Source organism: Athene cunicularia (assembly GCF_003259725.1).
Source record: "Athene cunicularia isolate RWA chromosome 2 unlocalized genomic scaffold, athCun1 chr2_part1, whole genome shotgun sequence".
NCBI lineage: Eukaryota > Metazoa > Chordata > Aves > Strigiformes > Strigidae > Athene > Athene cunicularia.
In genome coordinates, this window is record NW_020799095.1 from 148,593,118 (window position 1) to 148,612,923 (window position 19,806).

A 19,806-nucleotide genomic window follows, 5' to 3' on the forward strand; every position below is an offset into this window, starting at 1 on the left:
CCTTTAGAGTATAGTTTAAACAGACTTTAACATGACAGAAGTACAGTCAGTCACTAGAATGAATGTGTTCTTTCCTGTCCTTGCCTCCTTCATGCTGACACAAGCACTGCTGAAGCCGTTCAGTAAATCAAGACTGGGACAGAACCCAGCTGAAAATTAATCTTTTTGGGTGAATTTGCTATGCTAAATTCCCTGTTCTAGGTCACTGTGCTGCTGTTTGAGAAGCAGTTGCTAGCATAAGGGGGTGGTGGGAAGGCCTAACCAGTGCAAAGAAACAGGACAGCATGCAGTTAAAATGCTACACCCAATTCCTGTATGAATTTCTCAAGATTCAGCTTCCACTAAGTTTTTTATATTCTTTTTTTCCTTCTTCTTAAAGAACCTTGTTTAAACTACAGATCAGACTTCTTCCCTGTCACATGGAAGGTAAGGTTTTTCAGAATTCAGATTAGCCTTCTAGCACCTTTCCAATAAGTGAAGATGCTTTATGAAGCATGGGACACAACCTGAAATTCCATGTAAAGCTGGACACTGGCTCCTGGAGACACCATTTCAGTAATGACCTTGCTAATGCTGGAGGTGAAAAAGTTTTTTAGTCCCTTCCCCAAATCAAAACTCTTCTGCCCATGCATCCAACAAAAATTTGCCACTGCAGCTACAGGGCAAAGTTGGGACTTCCAAGTCCTTTTAAATCTCACTGTTTTACATTTTTAAATTAACACTTCAGTTGTTCCTGGACACATGATTTAATGCATTTAGTTACACTAAAAGAGCTAGGTAAAGGAGTATAGCAATAACAAGTCTTTCTGATATATGTAGTGACCTTCCCATGGTTCCAGACAATTGGAGGTTGTTCATGCTAGCTGGGTTATCATTGTATTTCCAAGGCAGGAGTCTCAACCAGGTGGGCTCCAACACCCATTTGAGGAACCTTCTTACATCGTGGCTTAACGAAGGGCAACAGCTCAGGTAACCCAGACTAAACTCAACAACCCTCCTACTGTATATGGCATCCCTCTTCTATTGTACATGGCAAATCTCAGTAGCATATTCTTTGGAGATCACATTAATACTGTCTGAAATAGTTTCCTGCTGGGAACTTGTGAGATGTCGCCGAAACACATTTGGATTGCAGTTTCACATTCACTATTAAGTAGGTGCAGCGAGTCAGAGATGCAGCTGAGTTTATGAGTTAAATTAATATTTGTCCTTACTGCCCAGACATCACAAGGAAGATTTACCTCTTACATTTTTTTTTTCCTGGTTTAGTGTCTAATTTTAATTGCCTTCTTTGTGTTGAACTATTACAGCAGTCCTTACTCAACTTGAAATATCTGGCTTGCATATCTCTGAGCCCTCATTCCCCAGTTACTCTCACCACAGAAAATTGACAGATAAAGCTGGTGACAAGTCACAAGGTGACTGATTTGTTTAAGTACTGCAACTGCCGCTGTCACAAACCTGGGCATAGTTTCAATCCTGGTAATATGTTTTCAGCAAGAAATACACAAGAATGAATTCCAGAAGAATCTCTGGATGCTGGCTTTTCTCTTACTAAGAGATCAATTAAGGAATATGTAATTAAAACAAAAACAAAAAAATTTTCACATTTTCTGATATTGTTGGAATGCAGAAAAACACTCAGATAACTTTCAAGACCTCATCTGCTCTGTCTTTGACTGTCTTCATCATGTACCTGGAGGAAAGAATAAAAGGCAAAAGTAAACTTACTTATTTTCTGCAATGAAGGTGCTTTGTTCTTCTTTTCTCTTCTCCCACCAACCCAGCATGTTTAAATGCTGAGTTCTGTTTCTAGCTACATTCTATTTTTCCAAAGGCATCCATGTTTTTTTGCCAACTCTTTTATGGCAAGACCCACCATTTTTTTTAAGTCCCAGCTTCTAAGATAATTTAATAAGCAGAAAAGACCACCTTTACTAAAAAAACAAATCAAGCAACCAAACCAGTGAACTACCAGAAGACAGCAAACATCCCAATTTTTGCTGTAAAAGCCATTTACAAGGCAAATCTCATTACATGTTAACCTTATAATAATATTTGCTCTGTGCTAGCGTCTCTGGCAGCTTGTCATAATAGCTGTGTAAAAAAATGCAAAATAGTTTTTGCTCCCTAAAAAGATTTCTGGGACTAAGTTGAGACAGCACATGTTTGGTTTATATCATATTATACATAAAAATAATATTCAGTCTTCAAAAGATCGCAGTGATCTTAAAAGGTGATCAAAGGTGAACAGGTAAAAAGTGTAAGACGGAGCTGTTGAGATACGACAATGAAAATATAAGGATTAGCTCTTCCCCATTCACCAAGAAACTGGGAAAAAAACAAACAGAAATAGGCCTGAAGAAATCAAGGAGAAGCAGTCATCTCTTAGATGCCACCTTCTGACGGATTCAGTGACTATCTTGACACTAGCTGTAAGACAATGAAGAAGAATCAGTGCAAAGTGACAAGTTACTTTTATTGTACATTTTTGCACTACATGTCTTGGTTGGTAGTCCTGCAAGTAGACAACTGGAAAGACAGACCATACAATAATAGAAAAGTTGAAGGACATTGCAGGTCATCTGGCCATTGTTGTGTCTGAATGAAGGATTAACTCTTCTGAAATCATCCTTGGCAGGTGTTTGTCTAATATATTATTTAAAATCTCAATGACAGAGATTCCCCTCTCTGTAAACAGCATTCTTCCATGTTTATTGTCTTTAAAAGTATTCCTCCTTTTCTGATTTAAATGTCTCTTTCTAAATCTTAAGCTAATTACTTTTTGCTCTCCCAACCACGGATATGAAGAACATTTTAGTCTTGTCTTTCTGAAACAAACTTGCCACAGCTGAAAGTAGGAGGGTAGGAGGGCTGTATTCTCAAGAGAAAACTATGTTATTTCTTCTCGTCTTTCCCCAGACACAATATTTTCAGGTTCCTGTTTTTCTCTTGGTCCCTCCATCCAGTCCACACCCAGATTTTTCCTGCATAGTCCACATGTGTCTTGAAAAGTTGTACTCCATGCTGGAGTCAGGACTGTAGCTGGAGTCTTTCTAGTGTTGAGAAGAGGAGGAGGATATTTGCCCTACAAACCACTTGTTTGAGCATCTCAGAAATAACAGAGGTGTTCAACAATATTAACTTATTTTCACTTTGTGGTCTACTAATGTCTCCAGACACTCTGAAGACTTCTGTCTAAGCAGTCAGTCTAAAACATTTTTCTAGGTAGCTGTTGTATCTAAAGTTCCTATGCATTACATGGTGTGTGACACTCAGTCTTCATCCACCTGGATGATGTCTCCCAAGGCCATCCTTCGAGTAGACTGTTTCCTCACAAAAGAGGCTTCATCCACTTCCCTTTGCTTTGCTCCTCGTTCCTTCTGCTTTTTGGCCACATTTTCAATGAGCTTGCTTGCATCACTGAGGGTTTTTTGTGTTCGTTGACCCACAGATTTCTTCTTGCCTTCTCCCACACTTGGATCTGTGACTTTTAAGGGTTTGTTTTTTCCATGGTCTTCTTGCTGTTCTTTCATATGCCTTACTCTGAATCGGCGCTGAGAAACATTCTGGCAAGGATCAGGGATGCTGTCAGAGGTGTTAGACTCTTCGTGCATGTCAGAAACCTGGAGAGTGGGGATTAATGGTTTACGGAGTGTTTTGGGAGCCTCTTCAACACCTAGTTGTTTAGTCAACTTGGAATTTGTCTCTGGAGGCAAAATAATTTGAATTTCTCCCAGGGGTTTACTGCTTTTAGGGGGTAGAGGATCATCTTTATTCTCCAGAGCAGCCTTCTCACTTAGCTTTATCTTTTGAAGGTTTTCCAGCTCCCCCTGAGCCAGATTCTTTACCCTTTTCACATGGGGTTCATTGCTGATGGAGTTGATAACTGTCAGCTTCTGAGCAGCCATTTGGGCTTCTCTCTTAATGCTCATAATCTTTTGGAGCTGAGCTTCTTTCACCTCCACAGGGATCTCTAGAGGGGCCAACTTCACTGGCCTCTTCAGGGTGATGTTCTCTGTGCCACACAATTCATTTACACGATGCAGGATGGGAGACAAAGCTCCCTCTTTTTTCACCTTTTCTGGCCACAATTTTTTCTCTCCCTGGGATAACATCTTCTCTGAAATCCTTGGAGAAGGAGGTCTAAAGCCAATGTTCCTACGTTCAATTCCTGGCTTTCCTCCTGCCAAGACGAGAATGGGATTTTTCTCAGGCTGCAGGTTCACAATTGTGACTTCACTGACAGTGCAGTTATACTTGGGCTTTTCTTCAGCCATTGGGGCACCCTTAAAGAAAGCAAACAGATGGGGGGATCACTATCATATATTGCATTAATCATCATTGTTAGGCTTTTAGATGATATTTGGGAGTTTGACAAGAATCCAAGCTTAGTGTCCCTTGAAGTGTACTCCTCGTAACTATAAATTCTAAGCACTGTGCTCCGTATTTTGGCTTACTCCTGGCCAATATAAAATAAAGGAATCTTAGGAATCAGGGCTTGTCTCCTCCCTGACTGTCACTAGTGCATCGCAAAAAGCATTAGCACTCTTCCTCTCACTCTGTCCCAAATACTGAATGCCCTTTCTAAGCAGTGAGCAGCACCAGACTGTACACTGCAGTCACTAAATTAGAGGAAGATTAGGACCTCCACAACACATGGAAAATATCAGAGAATTTATGTTCGCTTAGGGAAGCTCCTAGTTGAGTTTCAGGTGTGGGTCCTTCCCTTTTCCTCTGATATTCTGAGTGATGGGCGTTCCTGATGAGAGCGATCATCCAGCTCACTCCTGTGTGTATACTGACATGCTTTATAGGACAGGGCAAATAATTTAATTTCTGCCAAGATACTGCCTAATTTCACAAGGTACTTTTCCATTAAGAATTGACAATTAAATGAATGATGATTTTACTTGTGTCAATACAAAATACTATCAAATGGGCTTAAATGATGTTCAGAATACTGTGGATATTATTCAGTTTCAAAAGCAATACTTCTGAGGTGCTAAATAAAGGAACTGCTAAATGGCAAATGTGGTGAACCTGGAGTTCATTTCTTGCCATTGTACAAAGAAACTCTATGTCATGTTTGGGACAAGTTCCTCATTTTCATCTATCGTATGAGCATCTCTTTGTAAACATGGTGGTGTATTCAACTTTCTAGTGCTGTATAGTCAATGATGGGTTCATGTGTGTTATCAGGAGATGGGGTCTGTTCCTGCTTCTGACAAAACAAGTTCTCTTCCCTAAGGTTCCTTTTGCATTCCCACTGTTTCCTGTACAGACTATATATTTTTATGGGGCAGTCAAGAGCAATATGCTTGATTCTATCTTGGACTGCTAGACCTTATCATAAAAATATTTTTTAAAATGGTAGTATTAACTTGTTTTCCTCTGACAAACAGAGAACATTATCTATTTTACTTCACAGCTCCTCTCATCTCATTTAATCAAATCTGCATTTGTAATTCCTATTCACTGATATTGGTGGGAATTTTTTTAAGTATCTGGTCTTAGTGTCTTTGTAAATCAAAATGGTACTCCTCTTGCCCTTTCTGTGTCTTGCTGTGTTCCAGGAAAACGGTTAATGTTGCCTACAGCTCTCTAGATGCAAAGTGAAATAAAATAAACAGAAATAAACCCTTGTACTAAAATGCAGGTATGTAAAGCAAGGAGACAGAATGAAAGCTCCAACGTAAAGTGAGGTGTGGGAATGGAAAGGAAGAAAAACTAAACAATATAGTACCTACAAATTATTGTTTTTAAAAGATCTTGGTTGAAAAGTCTTTTAGCTACCTTTAAAAAGTGAGTACCCAACTAAAACCCAGCCAGCTATCCAAGCCTAGAGAATAACCTGCCTAGACAAGGCCTCTTTCTAGTTATGGACATTCTTTGTTTTCGGTTTCAGACAAGAGTTATTAGGTGATCAGATAATTATCTGCTGTGTTCATCTGAGGAAAAGTCAGCCAAGTTAAGAAGGTTTGGAGAGATTTTACACACCACCTAAATCCGATTGCAGTCCTAAAGTTAATACACTTAAAAGCCATCCAAGGCCAATGTGCAAGGTAAGTTGCATCCTGTTACCCTGCACACATTACTCAGTACCTCCTCAAAATGTCCATCTGCTATGTATATGCTCCTACTTAAAATTTAATTAAGTAATTGGCCCAATCTTGTCTAGGTAATTGCTCTGTGCCCAAAATTCCCTTTGCAGTCAGTGATAGACCTATATTAAGAATGACTGCTTCAAGCTCTCAGGATCAAAGTATTATGATAGTGGTATTATCAAAGGGACCACCAATCTTTATTTAGAAATGTGGAGGTCTGAACTCAGCTGGCCGTTCACACACACACACACACACACACACACACACACACATCCTCTCTGGTGAAATAGGGGAGGGACAAAAAAAGAGAATTTGTAGGTTGAATAAAAAGAAAGAATTTACTAAATATAACAAGAGAAACACAGTAACAATAATGAGTCCAAAAAAGAAATGGGTAAAATGCAGCAGTGGTTTACTGAGCACAGCAACCGTCCCCCACAGCAACACACACCCAGCCTAGACCCAAAAATCCCCCCCCCTATATCCCTGGGCATGACATCACATGGTATGAAATACTCCAATGAAAGTTAACTCCATCCTGGTCTAAACCAGGACAAGAAACCACAACCTTCATGTAATTTAAATACTTTCCTTCCCAGTCTCAGTTTGATGATCCTTCGGATTTAAACTGCACAGCAAGTGGAAGGGCAGAGACAGAAGGGTCATGGTACATTATTAATATTTTACTAAATTTATTGCATGCACTGTAGCCTGGTGGTAAATTAGCATGGAGTGGTCTCAGATATAGGAAACGATGTCCCCCGTAAACAGGAAACTGATGACCCTCTATTTTAATCTATCTTAGTACCCAGACTGGATGGTCCTCAGAGAGATGTGCTTCTGCTATTTTGACTTCGTTTTGATTTCAGGAGTCTGCTCATTGAAGGGCCATAAACATTTGGTTTGTAGGCAGATTTGCAATACAGTCTTGGGGAAATCTAATACCAGTTGGAAATTTTGTTCACTAGTTTGACTACTAGGTCAAGAGAAGGGCTTGAGCTGAGGTTCCTTTCCAGTCTCGGTCCTCAGCCTCTCTTGATCCACAGCTGATGAAACCAGACAGATTTAAAGCAGCCTCAGGAGCCCTGAGGTTTTCTGTTGGTATGTACCTGGCAGAAATGGGGACCCAAAAGGGGCCAAGCACATAGGATGCACTTAGATATCCTGACAACCAGCTGGACTTGAGCCAGAAAGTCAATCTGTCAGCAGGATAAAGCAGCAGGTTGTTGTGCTACCACAAAGCGCTGCAGGGCTTGAGATCCAAACCATTTTACGCATTTCCCTGTATCGCTCAAAAACAATTCCCCATTTCGGTCCTATTGTGGACATAACCACCAGCAAGTAATACTGAGACTAAAGTATACATGATTATAGATACATCGTGGTGGAAGAGAATCCTTTAAAAACCCCTGTTTTCCTAGTCACCCTTGTGAAGTTTCCTCTCTTTGCTCAATGAAACCAAATTTAGAGTACATTACATAAGAAAATAAAACAAAGCAAACCAAACCAAACCAAACCTCTAAATCCCAAGATCTTCTTACACCAGAAAAAGCTGTAATCTCATTGCTACAGGATAATCTATAGTGATAAGCAGATGTTACACAACTCAGAGGCTTTTACTTCCCATCCTCATGTGTATCAACTGATTGCTGCGATTTGAAGTGGAAGGACAGAAATACCTAAGAAAGGAAGTTCACAGATCAGATCCTCTAGTTTATCTGGTTGAAAGCTTGTCCCCAGAGTGGATTTTTTGGTGTTCAATTTCAAAATAAACACCAAGCCTTCAGTGTGCCTTAATTCTCTATGTGATGCCTAAAGCTCTGCTACTGAAAAGTCCTCTGTCATGTGGAGATCCATTACACATGCTGTCATTCAACGGGGGAGAGAAGAAATTCTGTTTAAACATCTAGGGATGAATGGCTTTACTTCCACTTCAGATTCTGCATATGCAGTAAATAACTCAGGTCATTGTGAATGAACAATGCAACAAACAGAGACAACACCTGAATAACTTCCCAGAAAAGCCCTAAATATCCAGTTGCACGGTACTCTGTCTGCTTTTGTCAGCTGGCATAAAGATCACCCCTGAAACTTCAGGAATTTACATCATCATTTGCTGTACCAGAAGATTTTAACAGAACAATATTATCTGTGAGCCAGTGGGTCCTAGGAAGTCAGTTGGTCCAATCGGGTTGGTGAAGCTAAAACACAGCAGTGTCTGTAATCAGCAAGATTAAAGGTAGTGCTGACATCACATTGTCTTTAATCCCAAAACAACCAGGTACTAAGGTGGACTGAGTAGGGGGACTTCACACAAGGCCCTGCTGAGTCTTCTCAGTGCAGGATCCAGAGATCATGTGTCATTCTGCCGTAACTCCCTTTCCATTGCACTGCTCAGTAACTTAACAACGATAGCAAGCAGAGTTTCAAAACAGAACGAAGGAAAGACAGCTGAGTGAACACCAGCTCAGTATCAGGGAACCCACTTCAAATCCCCTTTCTACCACAAGCTGCATGTGTGTTGGCAGGGAAGATGTTTTCTCCCTCTGTGACTGTTTTCCACCTGTAAACTTGTACTGATTCCTTCTCCTAACCCATAGAGGAGCATTTTGGATGTAAGTATACTAGAGTATAAGTTAGTTAGCAACAGGTAAAATGGAGTTATGTTAGTTCCCAAGATATGTTTAACTCGAGATAATTTTCAGAAAACAAGTGCTTTACAGAAGGTGGAACCTGTTGAATAATCAAAGCATGAAAAAAATCTATAATCACTTAAAAATTATGTCAAGTAATGCTAAGCAGGTATACAACATTTTTCTCAATGCTGCTCTGCCAATTTCTTTTCATTTTGTAGGATTTTACAGATCCTTAGCACATTTTGCTTCATAGAGGACTTGTTTTTACATTATGGATTTTATTTTGTAGGTGAGAGAAGGTTTTAGACACGACTTAGTATTGCAATCATTAGCATAAAGGAATGTTTTGTGAAAATATATTTAAAATTTATTCATAAACTTTGGGGGATCATAAGAGGAATTACACTATTCCATACCGTTTGGCATTCTCTCATTCCTAAAGATAACATTGCTTTAATAGTTCCTCCATGAATACACAAGGAGACCAGTTTGAGTTCTAGGAAACCTATAGCAGACCTGCCCTTGCAGGTACACCCAGTTTGCAAATCATGGCGTCTGTAGAATTCTTGCATAACTGTCAAGCTTTACTGAACAGCCTAAGTCTTGGGAAGCTTCTTGTAGGGATTTGCGATATTTCAGGAAAGAAGGGGAGGTGCAGAACTCCAGTCCTGGCCTTCTTATTGGTACTCTGTGATGACAAGTCATGTAAGCTAACTTTTCCAACTTCCACATCTAAATAGGGACATCGTTCCTTATTTAGAACAAGACAAAGATTTGTGAAAAATGAGCAACTAATATTAGACTTCTAAATCCAGATTTAAGATATAAATAAATGACCTGTTTTTCAACAGTAGGACTGGCTTTGCACTTCTTAAATTCAGCCAACTTATTTAAGGATCAAAATCATAATTCAAGATTCTAGCTTCAGCTTCAAAATTCTTAGCTTCAACTGTTAGAATAAGGAGATTGATTTCCCAAAGTCCTGAGCACCTGCAAATCCCAGCCACTTCAACAAGGCTGTATGGGAAGTAAAGGTCTGCATCTGCAGTTGGACCCGTGCTGACCAGGGTGTGTATGTGTGTGTCATATTACAGCACCAGCTTAAATCTTCTCACTGCTGTGAGTGGAGTGAAGCAGAAATGAAAAAATGTAATATCCCCTGCTAACTACCAGCTCCTGCTTGCGTTACATGCCCACAAAGATAGCAGCATGAGCAGAACTTGCAGAGACAAAGAGACTAAGCTCTTCCCTTGCCAGTTTTTCTTAATTTAGAGCTTGGCACTGTAAAATACAGAGAGATGGAGCTATCTGCTACAGTGGAAGCTCATGTCTAGGAATTAATTTGGTACCCTGCACTATCCCACTGATAACAGAGGCCAGCACCTTGGAGGCAGTGAGAGCAGATCTGAAATCCTTCAGTCTGCCTGTTCTCTGGATGCCACTCATTCATTGCACTCAGAAATACCCAGAGAGACAAGCACCTTTTCTCAGCTCTCCCCTGCAATATTTCATTCAGAACGGAAGAATGAGCATCGCTGTCTTCTGAAAAGGAGGTGTCAGCAGTGCCATTATCTTTTTTTAAAGCATACAGACTAGGAAATTCACTTCTTAGAGACCCTCAAGCCTCCATATCCCATTTCTCCACAGCTTTGTGGGGTTATTACTCCTGACAGAATTGTTCCTTTTTGTTTTGTGAGACCAGTTAGGCCAGAAGTGAAAAAACTGCAATGACTACACAGGCTGGTAGCAAGGGCACATTTGGAGGTGCCCTTTCACAAGGACAATTTAATATGAAGAGGCCTCAGTACTAAAATCTTCCTGAATGACCAGCTACAAGGCTAAAAGTTCCTCTCTCACTTTCTTACCCCTTGGTACAATGTGCTTTCGTCTCCAGAGCTCCAACAGTAGTGGCTGAGGTTGTTTGTAGCCCAGGCTTACCTCATGTTTTAGTTAGAGCATGCTCCCAATGGGTGGCTTCAGGTTCAGACCAGAAGGTTCCCCATAGTAGGGAAGGCTTTGGGAAGGCATTTGTGAGCTATGTGAGGGCTCTGCACCATGGACAGGAGTCAGCTCTGCTCTCTTCAGCTGCTCGAGTCTGTGCTGGATGTCTAGGGCACCCTCAATAGGAATGGAGAGCGACCAGTTCACGCTAAGAATTGGTACTTCAGACAGTACCTCAGATGGTGGGGTGACTTCCAGGACATCCCATCCCATTTCACTGACTCTGTGGCTTCAGTGGCTAAAGGAGGGAAACTCAGAGGGAGCCAGCAGTGGACTGGAGCCTGCAAATATCTTTAATGGCTGGGATGAGTCCTGAATGTTTGTTCTACCCTTTGTGATAATTTTCTTACCCACATTCTATTGCTCTTACTCACTTCATACTGTCACTCCACGAATACATTTTTCAAATGTTCCTGTTAGGCTGTAGGCAGCATATAGTGTTATACTAGTATTGATGTTAAAGCAGAATTACCTGCTAGTCCTGTTAATCCACTGATGCTTTGACAGCAGGGGTATTACAAATAGAGCTTCGTTGTAAAAAAGTGATTAAACATGACCTGAAAGTCCACAGCTTTCCAATTCCCTGAAAACTTACCATTTCCTTGTTGAATGCTGTAGCGTTTAAGGCCAGAAAAGAGTCAGCGACAGCCCATCCTCTGATCCACTAATGACAAGGATGTTGAAAGATTTTGATGTCACTTCTTTTATCCTCAAGCCTATTATCTGACTCTTTTCCCTTTTGCTCTTCAAACAGAGGCTGCTCTATGGAGCAGTGCAGTGGGCAGGCAGGGGATGTAGGAACTGTTACTACTTTTTCTACAGACTTGCTCCACAGCCATAACAAGTCACTGAACATCTCTATGCCTTGCAATCAAGGGATGCCCTTTAGATATTTTGCAAGAATTGGAAGTCTGTTAAATCTGCTGCCACTGCTCAAGACAATCACTATAACCTCTTCCAACCTAAATTTACTTCTAGCTTCAGCAGGACACTTACTGTTCAGTTTATTCCATTCCACCCAGTGGTCCTAAAGTTGTGCAGTGTTATTCAGCTCCTGTGCTCTGCTCTGGAAAGGGCTACATTTCAATGACATGTGGATCCCTGCACCATTTGGAGACCACTGTAGGACCTTCCAGATTGTAGGCAGAATACATTAATCTATGTCATGAAAATTTAATTCACATGAAGGTAATAAATTGTTTATATATAAAATAGGAAGGACTAATACATTAGTATTCAGGGATGAATCGCACCAAGATACAGGCACACATAGCTCACAGTGAACTCAGCTTTTTGGCTTTTATAGCAAGAATCAAGTGAACAGAATTATTAAGTGCAGATAATCTGTATTTGGATAGAATATGCCAACACACTAGCTACTGCACTGTTAAAACAACCCGCCCCTCTCCATAGTAAATTTACCTCAATCGTAAGAAACCAGACATGATTTAAGAGAGAAAAAAAACATAATAATAGAGAGAGCTTGTAACAGCATGGGCTTGCTGCTACATTTGCATTGACGTCAGAGCAAACAAGATTAAATGAAGGCAAGCACAGCTACAGAAATGTGACCTTAAACACATCCCCAGAGTTGCAGATATTGCCAAAATCTTAGCTGTAACTCCACCTGGTTTGCTGACATAGCCCCAGAGATAATGTCTTCAAGAAGCAGCCGACAATCCCAAGAAGCAGCTGGCACAGTGAGAGATTTGCACACTTTTGGGAGAAGGGCATATTGCCAGAGAGAGGAATCAGGATGGGGCAAAAAGGATCCCACTGGCACAGTCCTCCGTAAGGCACCATTGAGGCTGGCAGAATTTGCAGCAAGTATCTTTGCTGCTATAAGCTCTGCTGGGACTGCCTTGGCCTCTGCCTAGCCCAGGATTAGGGAAAAGATGAAAAAAGACTTGATCTCATTTTCCCAGTCCCTCACTCTCCGTCCCTTTGCCCAGTGTAACCTTGACACTTTTGAGATCTAGTCTTGGAAAGCCCAAGCTACATAAGAGAACCAGGCCACTGGGAACAATTGTTAATGGCACCTTCAAAAAGCTAAGAACAATTGCAGCTAAAAATCCGTTACCATAGGAGCAAAGCCCATTCAAGTCTACCCAATTCAAATAAAGCATGATTACATGGTGACATTGCCAAAATCCGTGCCACTGTTCTCTGAATAAAAAAATGGAAAAAAAATATCCACAACCAAGAAAAAAATGCTCTGGCAAGAGAATATCCCTTCAAAAAAACTAAGCAGATAGATCCCAGTCTTCCCAGACGCAGTGACTTTGAACAAGCATGTTTCCTTTCACTTAAAGAATGAGATTAGCTGCTCTGTATCATTGAAACCTCTCAAAAGGAAACTGAATTGGGGTATAAATGATTTAATGGCTCCACTGGGTCTCACAGGTCTCATCATTATTTCCCTTTACACTTACTATAAAACAGATTCCACTTTGGATCTAGGGGTTAAAGCACCTCTCTAAAGATTCAAATGGAATCAACCAGAATAGCAATTTCAGACTAATTCCCCTATTTGGAGAAGATAATCCAAACGCAAAGATACCTCCTCCTTCATGTCTCTGTATAGAGGAGTTGTTCTGGAATGGTTGAAGCATACTGGGAGAACTTTGGCAGACAATTTGCACTGTAATACCTTCTCCAATCAATTTGTCCCAGCTGAAGAAAACTGGAGATTGCTTATTTGTGAACTTCTGAGAATTAAATTCTTATTCCATTTCCTCCTTGTAGCATCTCTGTCTAGCTACAGCCAGCTGGGCAATTTTGTGTTTCCCGCAGCTTAGAGTCCATAATATAGCCAGGTAGGTTCCCTGTGGGGGTCAGAAAAGATGTAATAATAAAACTTAGCCAAATAACTGCATTACACTCAGGACTCCAACCAGATGCTCCTGTTACACTCACAGTACCAGGCCAAGCAGTGCACTATGAGGAACTAAAAACCCTTTCAAAATTTTGTCCCTGTGTCACAGAGTTCATGGGGGCTTACTGCCTTTGTCTTGTTTCAGGCTCAACATTCAGCCAATATTTTTGGGAAGGGCTTGAGCTTTTGAGAGCCTCTTGGATCAGGCTTCAAGATCTTGTATTACTTTCTGATCCCAGCATGAAGAAAAGTGGGGAGTTTGGGGTTAGTTTTGGGGGGTTCTTTACCCATAGAGCTTTACGGTTGCAAATAGCACTGAAGAGATATTTGGCTTTGGTGGTGGTGGGTCTGAAAAAAAACAACACATCTCTAATCACCCTGCACCAAACAATTTTCTCCCATCCTTAGGAACCCAGGGAGCTAAACTGTATTATGTTACCTAGCTTATTACTAAAAGGTCATTGAAGACCTGATGGATCCTTCACTGCATTTCTTCTGTCCTCTCTTTGATATGTAGGATACAAGTGCTGTTGTTGCATTAATTGAAGTGGGTCCTGTTTTGAAATATTAGAATAATTATCTCACGCAGAACCTGCTGTTCCTGGCCACATGGATCACTGGTGGTGTCCTGGAAACACTTAATGTATCACTGAATGTCCATAGAGCAGCAGTTTTCATTTCTTCTCAACCTTGAAGTATGAGATCTTAGCACTTGTGACTTGTGCTTTTGAGCATTTTCTATGCTCATCAGTCCACAGTCAGTTTTTTTATTTACTTAATCTGGAAATGAAAATAACCCCTTTGCTTCACTCTGACTCTGTGCTCAACTCTTGGACAAAAGACAAGCAATTTTAAAGCAGACAAAAGCTCATTGCAACTACAGAACTGGCTCCATCCTTTGTCTCCTGACTTGCAAGGAACCATGTACAGTTATTGGAATAAGGAGCACCTATTCTACAAAGCCTGGGAGCATCTGAATTTTTATGTATTAGTGTAATACTAGTGATTCTGCCAATGAAAAATACACCCTTAGTTGCAGGTGCCCTCGTTAGTCCAAGTGGTCACATGGAAGGGGATCCATTAATTTAATTGTAGACTTTCTGAATTCAGTCCTGCTAGCTCCCTAGGAACTCTGACAGCTTTACTCACCTCCCTCTTTTTTTTTTTTTTTTTTTTCTTTGCACTCAGGAGTTAGGAAGGAAAGGAAAATAGCTTTTCTCTTGAGAATTAAACACATTTCACTGCAAAGAACAAACAAAGCCTGGAAAAATGCCTCCAGATCCTAGAAGGCCTTGATCCTGCACCTTTTACAATCAGGGATGATACCGCCCTTGATTTCAAAAGAGGCAGAATCAAGATGGGGGCTTTTAGAATTTCACCAGGCAAATTGCATTTAGTCTTCACCCAATTTTACGTGTGGCTAAAGAACAATGAAGCCTCCCACCCATATCCCTCTTGGGCATTATATATGTTTCTTAGCTGAGGATCCAGTGTAAACACCCATATATGTGGGCCACTACATACATGCACACAGTCCCATTAAGCTTCTTTACAAGTGAAAAAGGGTGAATATGAAACCTCTCTCTTTTTTTAAATTCCATGCAAGGCCTCAAATTCAAATGTCAGTAGAGTCTTGCCTCCTCCTGGTCTTCTTTCCTCATTAAGTAGCATTGTGCCCTCATTAGTTTCAGTAGGATGGGCCTCTTGGCTCTGTTAAAAGTATCTGTCTATACCAGTAGTTTTCTCTGCAGCAGAAAGAAGCCACCAATAACAGCACTATCTCCAAAAGACCCCAGACTACGCAGATGCTTGCTCTTAGCACCTCCTACCACCTCAGCTTGCTCTTAGCTCTTGGACTTTCTGTCCATTTCCCAGAACTATAGCTTCCCTTGCTCTGTCTCACCACAGCTTCTGCTCTCGGTCCCTGAATTTCACTTGTGGAAGAGGCAATTTCTCCCTATAAGACTTGGAATGATTTTTGGGTTTGTTTTCTCTGATGAGAGGTACAGTGGGCTACCTTAGCCGTCAGGTTGGTGTGTCTTGACACACACACACACATCTTCTGTGTGCCTGTATGACTTATTCCAGTTCAGCAGCCTCCTGACTTATCTTGTCAGAGTGCTTCAAAAGGCAAATCTTATCAGAACATAATAGGAAGGGAAGTTAAAGCTATTAGTATATGGTACTTTCTTGACAGGTCCAGGGACAGAAGGGGAGCTCTATAATCATCTTCAGATACATTTTCTTTTCTTTCTCATAGTCTTGAATAATAACTAAATATCAGCTCCTCCAGATGGCTTTAGATGCTATTAACATATACAGTAAGTAACCCAGAAAGGTAGCTAAAAGGACAAATACATGTGAACAGGCACTGAAGGCATTGACTGTGGAGGAGCAGTGGCTCCTAGAGTACCCAATCTCTAAGAACATCTTTAGGGGAGGAGGTCCACACTCAACCAAGTTATGTGCCTGCTGTCCTTCCTGACAATTTTGTTTCTGGTGGAAAAAATACAGGCATGGAGAATCCTAGAGTGAATCAGGGAGGCACATTGTACCTCTGAAAAGGAGGCTTCACTGAAACAAGATTTTTTCCTGAAGTTATCCTCTGATCAGGTAGCAGAAAGGAGAGCACTACTTCTACTCTCTGTCTTCTCCATGGCCCTGCACTGTGTCCCTGGTTGGGTTCCTCACCTGAGCAGCTGTATGACAGTGAGGGAGAATTTTTTCCACAGCTACTGTCATTAATTACCTTGATAATCTGTCTCCTTAAAGATTCTACTTCAGGTCTGAACTATTACTCATTCTCCATCCTGCCCAACCCACCATACTCTCTACACACCTCATTTGGCAGCTGGGTGGGATGTTCATTCCTGCTTTGATTAAATAGTTGGTATGTATGTACTATGTGTGTCTTACTACCCTCAGTAAAGGTCCTGCTCAGGGTTGTTTTTAAGCCCTTCCCAGGAAGGGTTAGAGTAAGGGTGAAAGGATTAAAGGGAATCAGAGAAGGTCATTAGCATAATTCAGGATAATCTTCAGCCATTTCAGAGCAATGAACCACACCTTGTGTACTGAAGATGTGTATAAACTATACTAAACACACAGGGATTTTAGTTCCTCTTGTCATACCAGACCAAAACTGGGCTTAAGCCACACATAATTATTTGTTTTAAATAATGACAAATCAAACCCTCCTGATGCCCTGCAGGACATTTGGTCCAGAACCTCATGGCAGATGACAAAAAAGTGGAGGGAATAAGTAGAGCTCTCAGCTCTAAATCTCCAAGTACTCAGAGTCAGGAACAAAAGGAAACGTTAACTCTCTTGGTGTAGTCCCCAGATTGAAAGGGGACTAAATAAATATCTCCGTGGTTTTAAGGCTAACATCAAATCATAATCTCATAAAAATAAGGTGCTGACTGGAAAGGGTGTGGGTGGATGGGTGTGGGGGGAACTGATTCTTGTCTAATGGTCTCTTACTTCTGTCAGATTGTCTGGAAACATTCCCAAAACATTGTCATCATTGCTATGCTGTGATAGCAGCAACACAGTTAATCTTACAGAGTATGACTGTGGCACAGCCAATCTATTCTGGACTCATCTGAGAATTCACATGGGACCACGCACCTGCAAAGCCACTGAGCATCCCATATCACAGATGTGCAGGTTTCGTTTAACAGCATGGTCCTGAGGAGTTTCTTTATCCTCATGAGCTATGGAAGGTTTGTGTAGTTCAGGTAGAGAATGTGCCCTCTGCCCTGTGCAACACACAGATTCATATTCAGAACTGTACCTCACACTTCTCACAGTTTTTATGTGCCCTTTCAGTTTCATAGCACCGAAGTGCTGGGAAAGCAGCATGACTAGCAGTGCTGAAACCAGAATAAAAATGACAGCTCTTTCCCCATTTCTCAAAGAGGCATCTGAAGTGCTTTCCTTCTTTGGAAAACTACCAAGTAGGACCCCAAACTTATAAATTTCCTGTGTCTAATACCCTTCTTGTGGGACTTTCTCCCTTAGCTCCCTTTTCATATTGTAGAAATAAAATCAGTATTCTCATTTGCTTCCTATTAATTTCCTCATTCAAGTCTTGGAACTTGGAGATCATCTTAAGGAAATTAGGCAAATCAGGCTTAAAATTCTCCTGAAAGCTTTCCCCAGTAGTGAAAAGCTGATGGTGGTTGTTATTTGTAGCTTGGCTTTAGAGTTACTTGTGTGACTGGATAAGCTAGTCTATTTTAGTAGTAGCAATTTTCTAATCCATCAGAAGACACTGAGGATTTCAACAGAGAAGACAATACATCATGAAAAGCTATAAACATGCTTTACTTATCCAAATATCCTAAGAAATGTATTGAGAAAAGATACAGAAATGTTGCACTTCTATCATTTTTTTAAAAAATACATAGAGTTTAGTAGAGGTCTCCTGGGTTTTGCACCCATCCTAGAGTACTGAATCGGAAGACTAGACATTGTTGGGAATGCAGTGAAGCTGGGGGGAAATACTTCCCCTTCATTCACAGCTATAGGCTTCTTCCTCTAAAGCTTACACCAAATGGTGCTTCAGGAAAAGATGCCAAAGACTGAACAACCATCTTGCATGATGGGAGATGGTCCCTGCAGGTGAAGAAATTTGTAGAGCCTAGACATTCGGTTTCCAGCTGTGTGAAATTGTCACCCTGCTAGTAATAACTAGAGGAATTGAGATTGCAAGTTTATCTGACATCTTTTGCCAGCATTAGTTTCAATTTTTACATGCTCCAAAGATCACTGGTTCCTGTTCACAACCCCTGTTAAATATCCTGAAATATATTTCTTCTAGAAAATAGTTCTGTTTTAGCCATTCTTTTAAATAGATGCTTCCACAAGGAGGGATTTTCAGCCAGTTTTTGCTATACAGTTCATTGTTTCTAATGTCTCCATTGCCATTACTATGGCAATCTAGTGCCTGTGCAATGCCCCAACTAGTAAATATCTTTTTTATTTGATTAGCTCCCAAGTTCAGTCTTATTACTTATTAATAACTTCATTCCATGGTCTGCATTGATCCCTCATATCAGCACTGGCTCCTGCTCTGTTCTCAGTTTTCTCACACTAAAGGAAAAAATTTCCAACCACTTCTCAAGGCAAGTCTCCTGTACAATCAATAAGAAGCCCATCACTCCCACACTTACCAGCCAGCCCGGCAGTTCTTGCTTTAATTGTTGTTTTATCATTCCCAAGAAGCCTCTCCTTCTTCTGATGAGATCTATTTACTCTGTGTTATTCAAGCTGCTATGGCAGGGTATGCAGAGACAAGGTGCCTTGCTCACTTAGGAGGACTGAAAGGCTTAGAAATCTCTCATAGAGATAAGAAGTGGGAGATTAGGGTCAGCCTTGTCAGGCTTGAGATGTGGGTCCGTGCGAACCTATGAAGTTCAACAAGGCCAAGTGCAAGGTCCTGAACGTGGGTCAAGGTAATCCCAAGCACAAATACAGGCTGGGTGATGAGTGCATTGAGAGCAGCCCTGCGGAGAAGGACTTGGGATGTTGGTGGATTCAGACCTGATTATGAGCCATCAATGCGCGCTCACAGCCCAGAAAGCCAAACGTCTCCTGGGCTGCATCAAGAACAGTGGCCAGCAGGTCAAGGGAGGGGATTCCCCCCTCTGCTCTGCTCTCATGAGACCCCACCTGGAGTACTGCATCCAGCTTTGGCATCCCCACTGTAAGAATGATATGGACATGCTTGAGCACATCCAGAGGAGGCCATGAAGTTGCTCAGGGGGCTGGAGCAGCTCCCCTGTGAGGACAGGCTGAGAGAGTTGGGGTGTTCAGCCTGGAGAAGAGAAGGCTCCAGGGAGACCTTGTAGCAGCTTTCCAGTGCTCAAAGGGGCTACAAAAAAAATGGGGAGGGAGTCTGTAGTGATAGGACAAGGGAAATGTCTTTAAACATAAAGAGGGTAGATTTAGGTTAGATATAAGACAGAAATTCTTCACTGTGAGGGTGGTGAGACACTGGCACAGGTTGCCCAGAGAAGCTGTGGCTGCCCCCTCCCTGGAAGGGTTCAAGGCCAGGTTGGACGGGGCTTTGGGCAACTTGGGCTGGGGGAAGGTGTCCCTGCCTATGGCAGGGGGTGGGACTAGATGAGCTTTAAGGTCCCTTCCAACCCAAATCATTCTATGATTGTGTGATTGCTGCAGTCAC

The 19,806-nt window shown here is 41.4% G+C and overlaps 1 protein-coding gene across 3 annotated transcripts; it reads right to left on the reverse strand.

The window, feature by feature from the left end:
- Nucleotides 1-365: 365 nt before the first annotated feature.
- Nucleotides 366-18,956, reverse strand: LOC113476383. Of its 3 annotated transcripts, none has more exons than XR_003397718.1 (3): nucleotides 18,794-18,955; nucleotides 2,477-4,289; nucleotides 366-1,696 (listed from the first exon to the last, which is right to left on the reverse strand). XR_003397718.1 is itself a non-coding variant. In XM_026841888.1 (3 exons), exons 2-3 carry the CDS (start codon nucleotides 17,263-17,265, stop codon nucleotides 3,276-3,278), a joined length of 1,047 nt encoding a protein of 348 aa, XP_026697689.1. In that variant the 5' UTR covers nucleotides 17,266-17,377; nucleotides 18,794-18,956; the 3' UTR covers nucleotides 2,461-3,275. The 3 variants fall into 3 exon arrangements, 2 of the variants coding, with proteins under 2 accessions (XP_026697689.1, XP_026697688.1); XM_026841888.1 differs by lacking the exon at nucleotides 366-1,696 and adding an exon at nucleotides 17,233-17,377 and having other exon boundaries at nucleotides 2,461-4,289; nucleotides 18,794-18,956; XM_026841887.1 differs by lacking the exon at nucleotides 366-1,696 and having other exon boundaries at nucleotides 2,461-4,289.
- Between the last annotated feature and the right edge of the window lie 850 nt (nucleotides 18,957-19,806).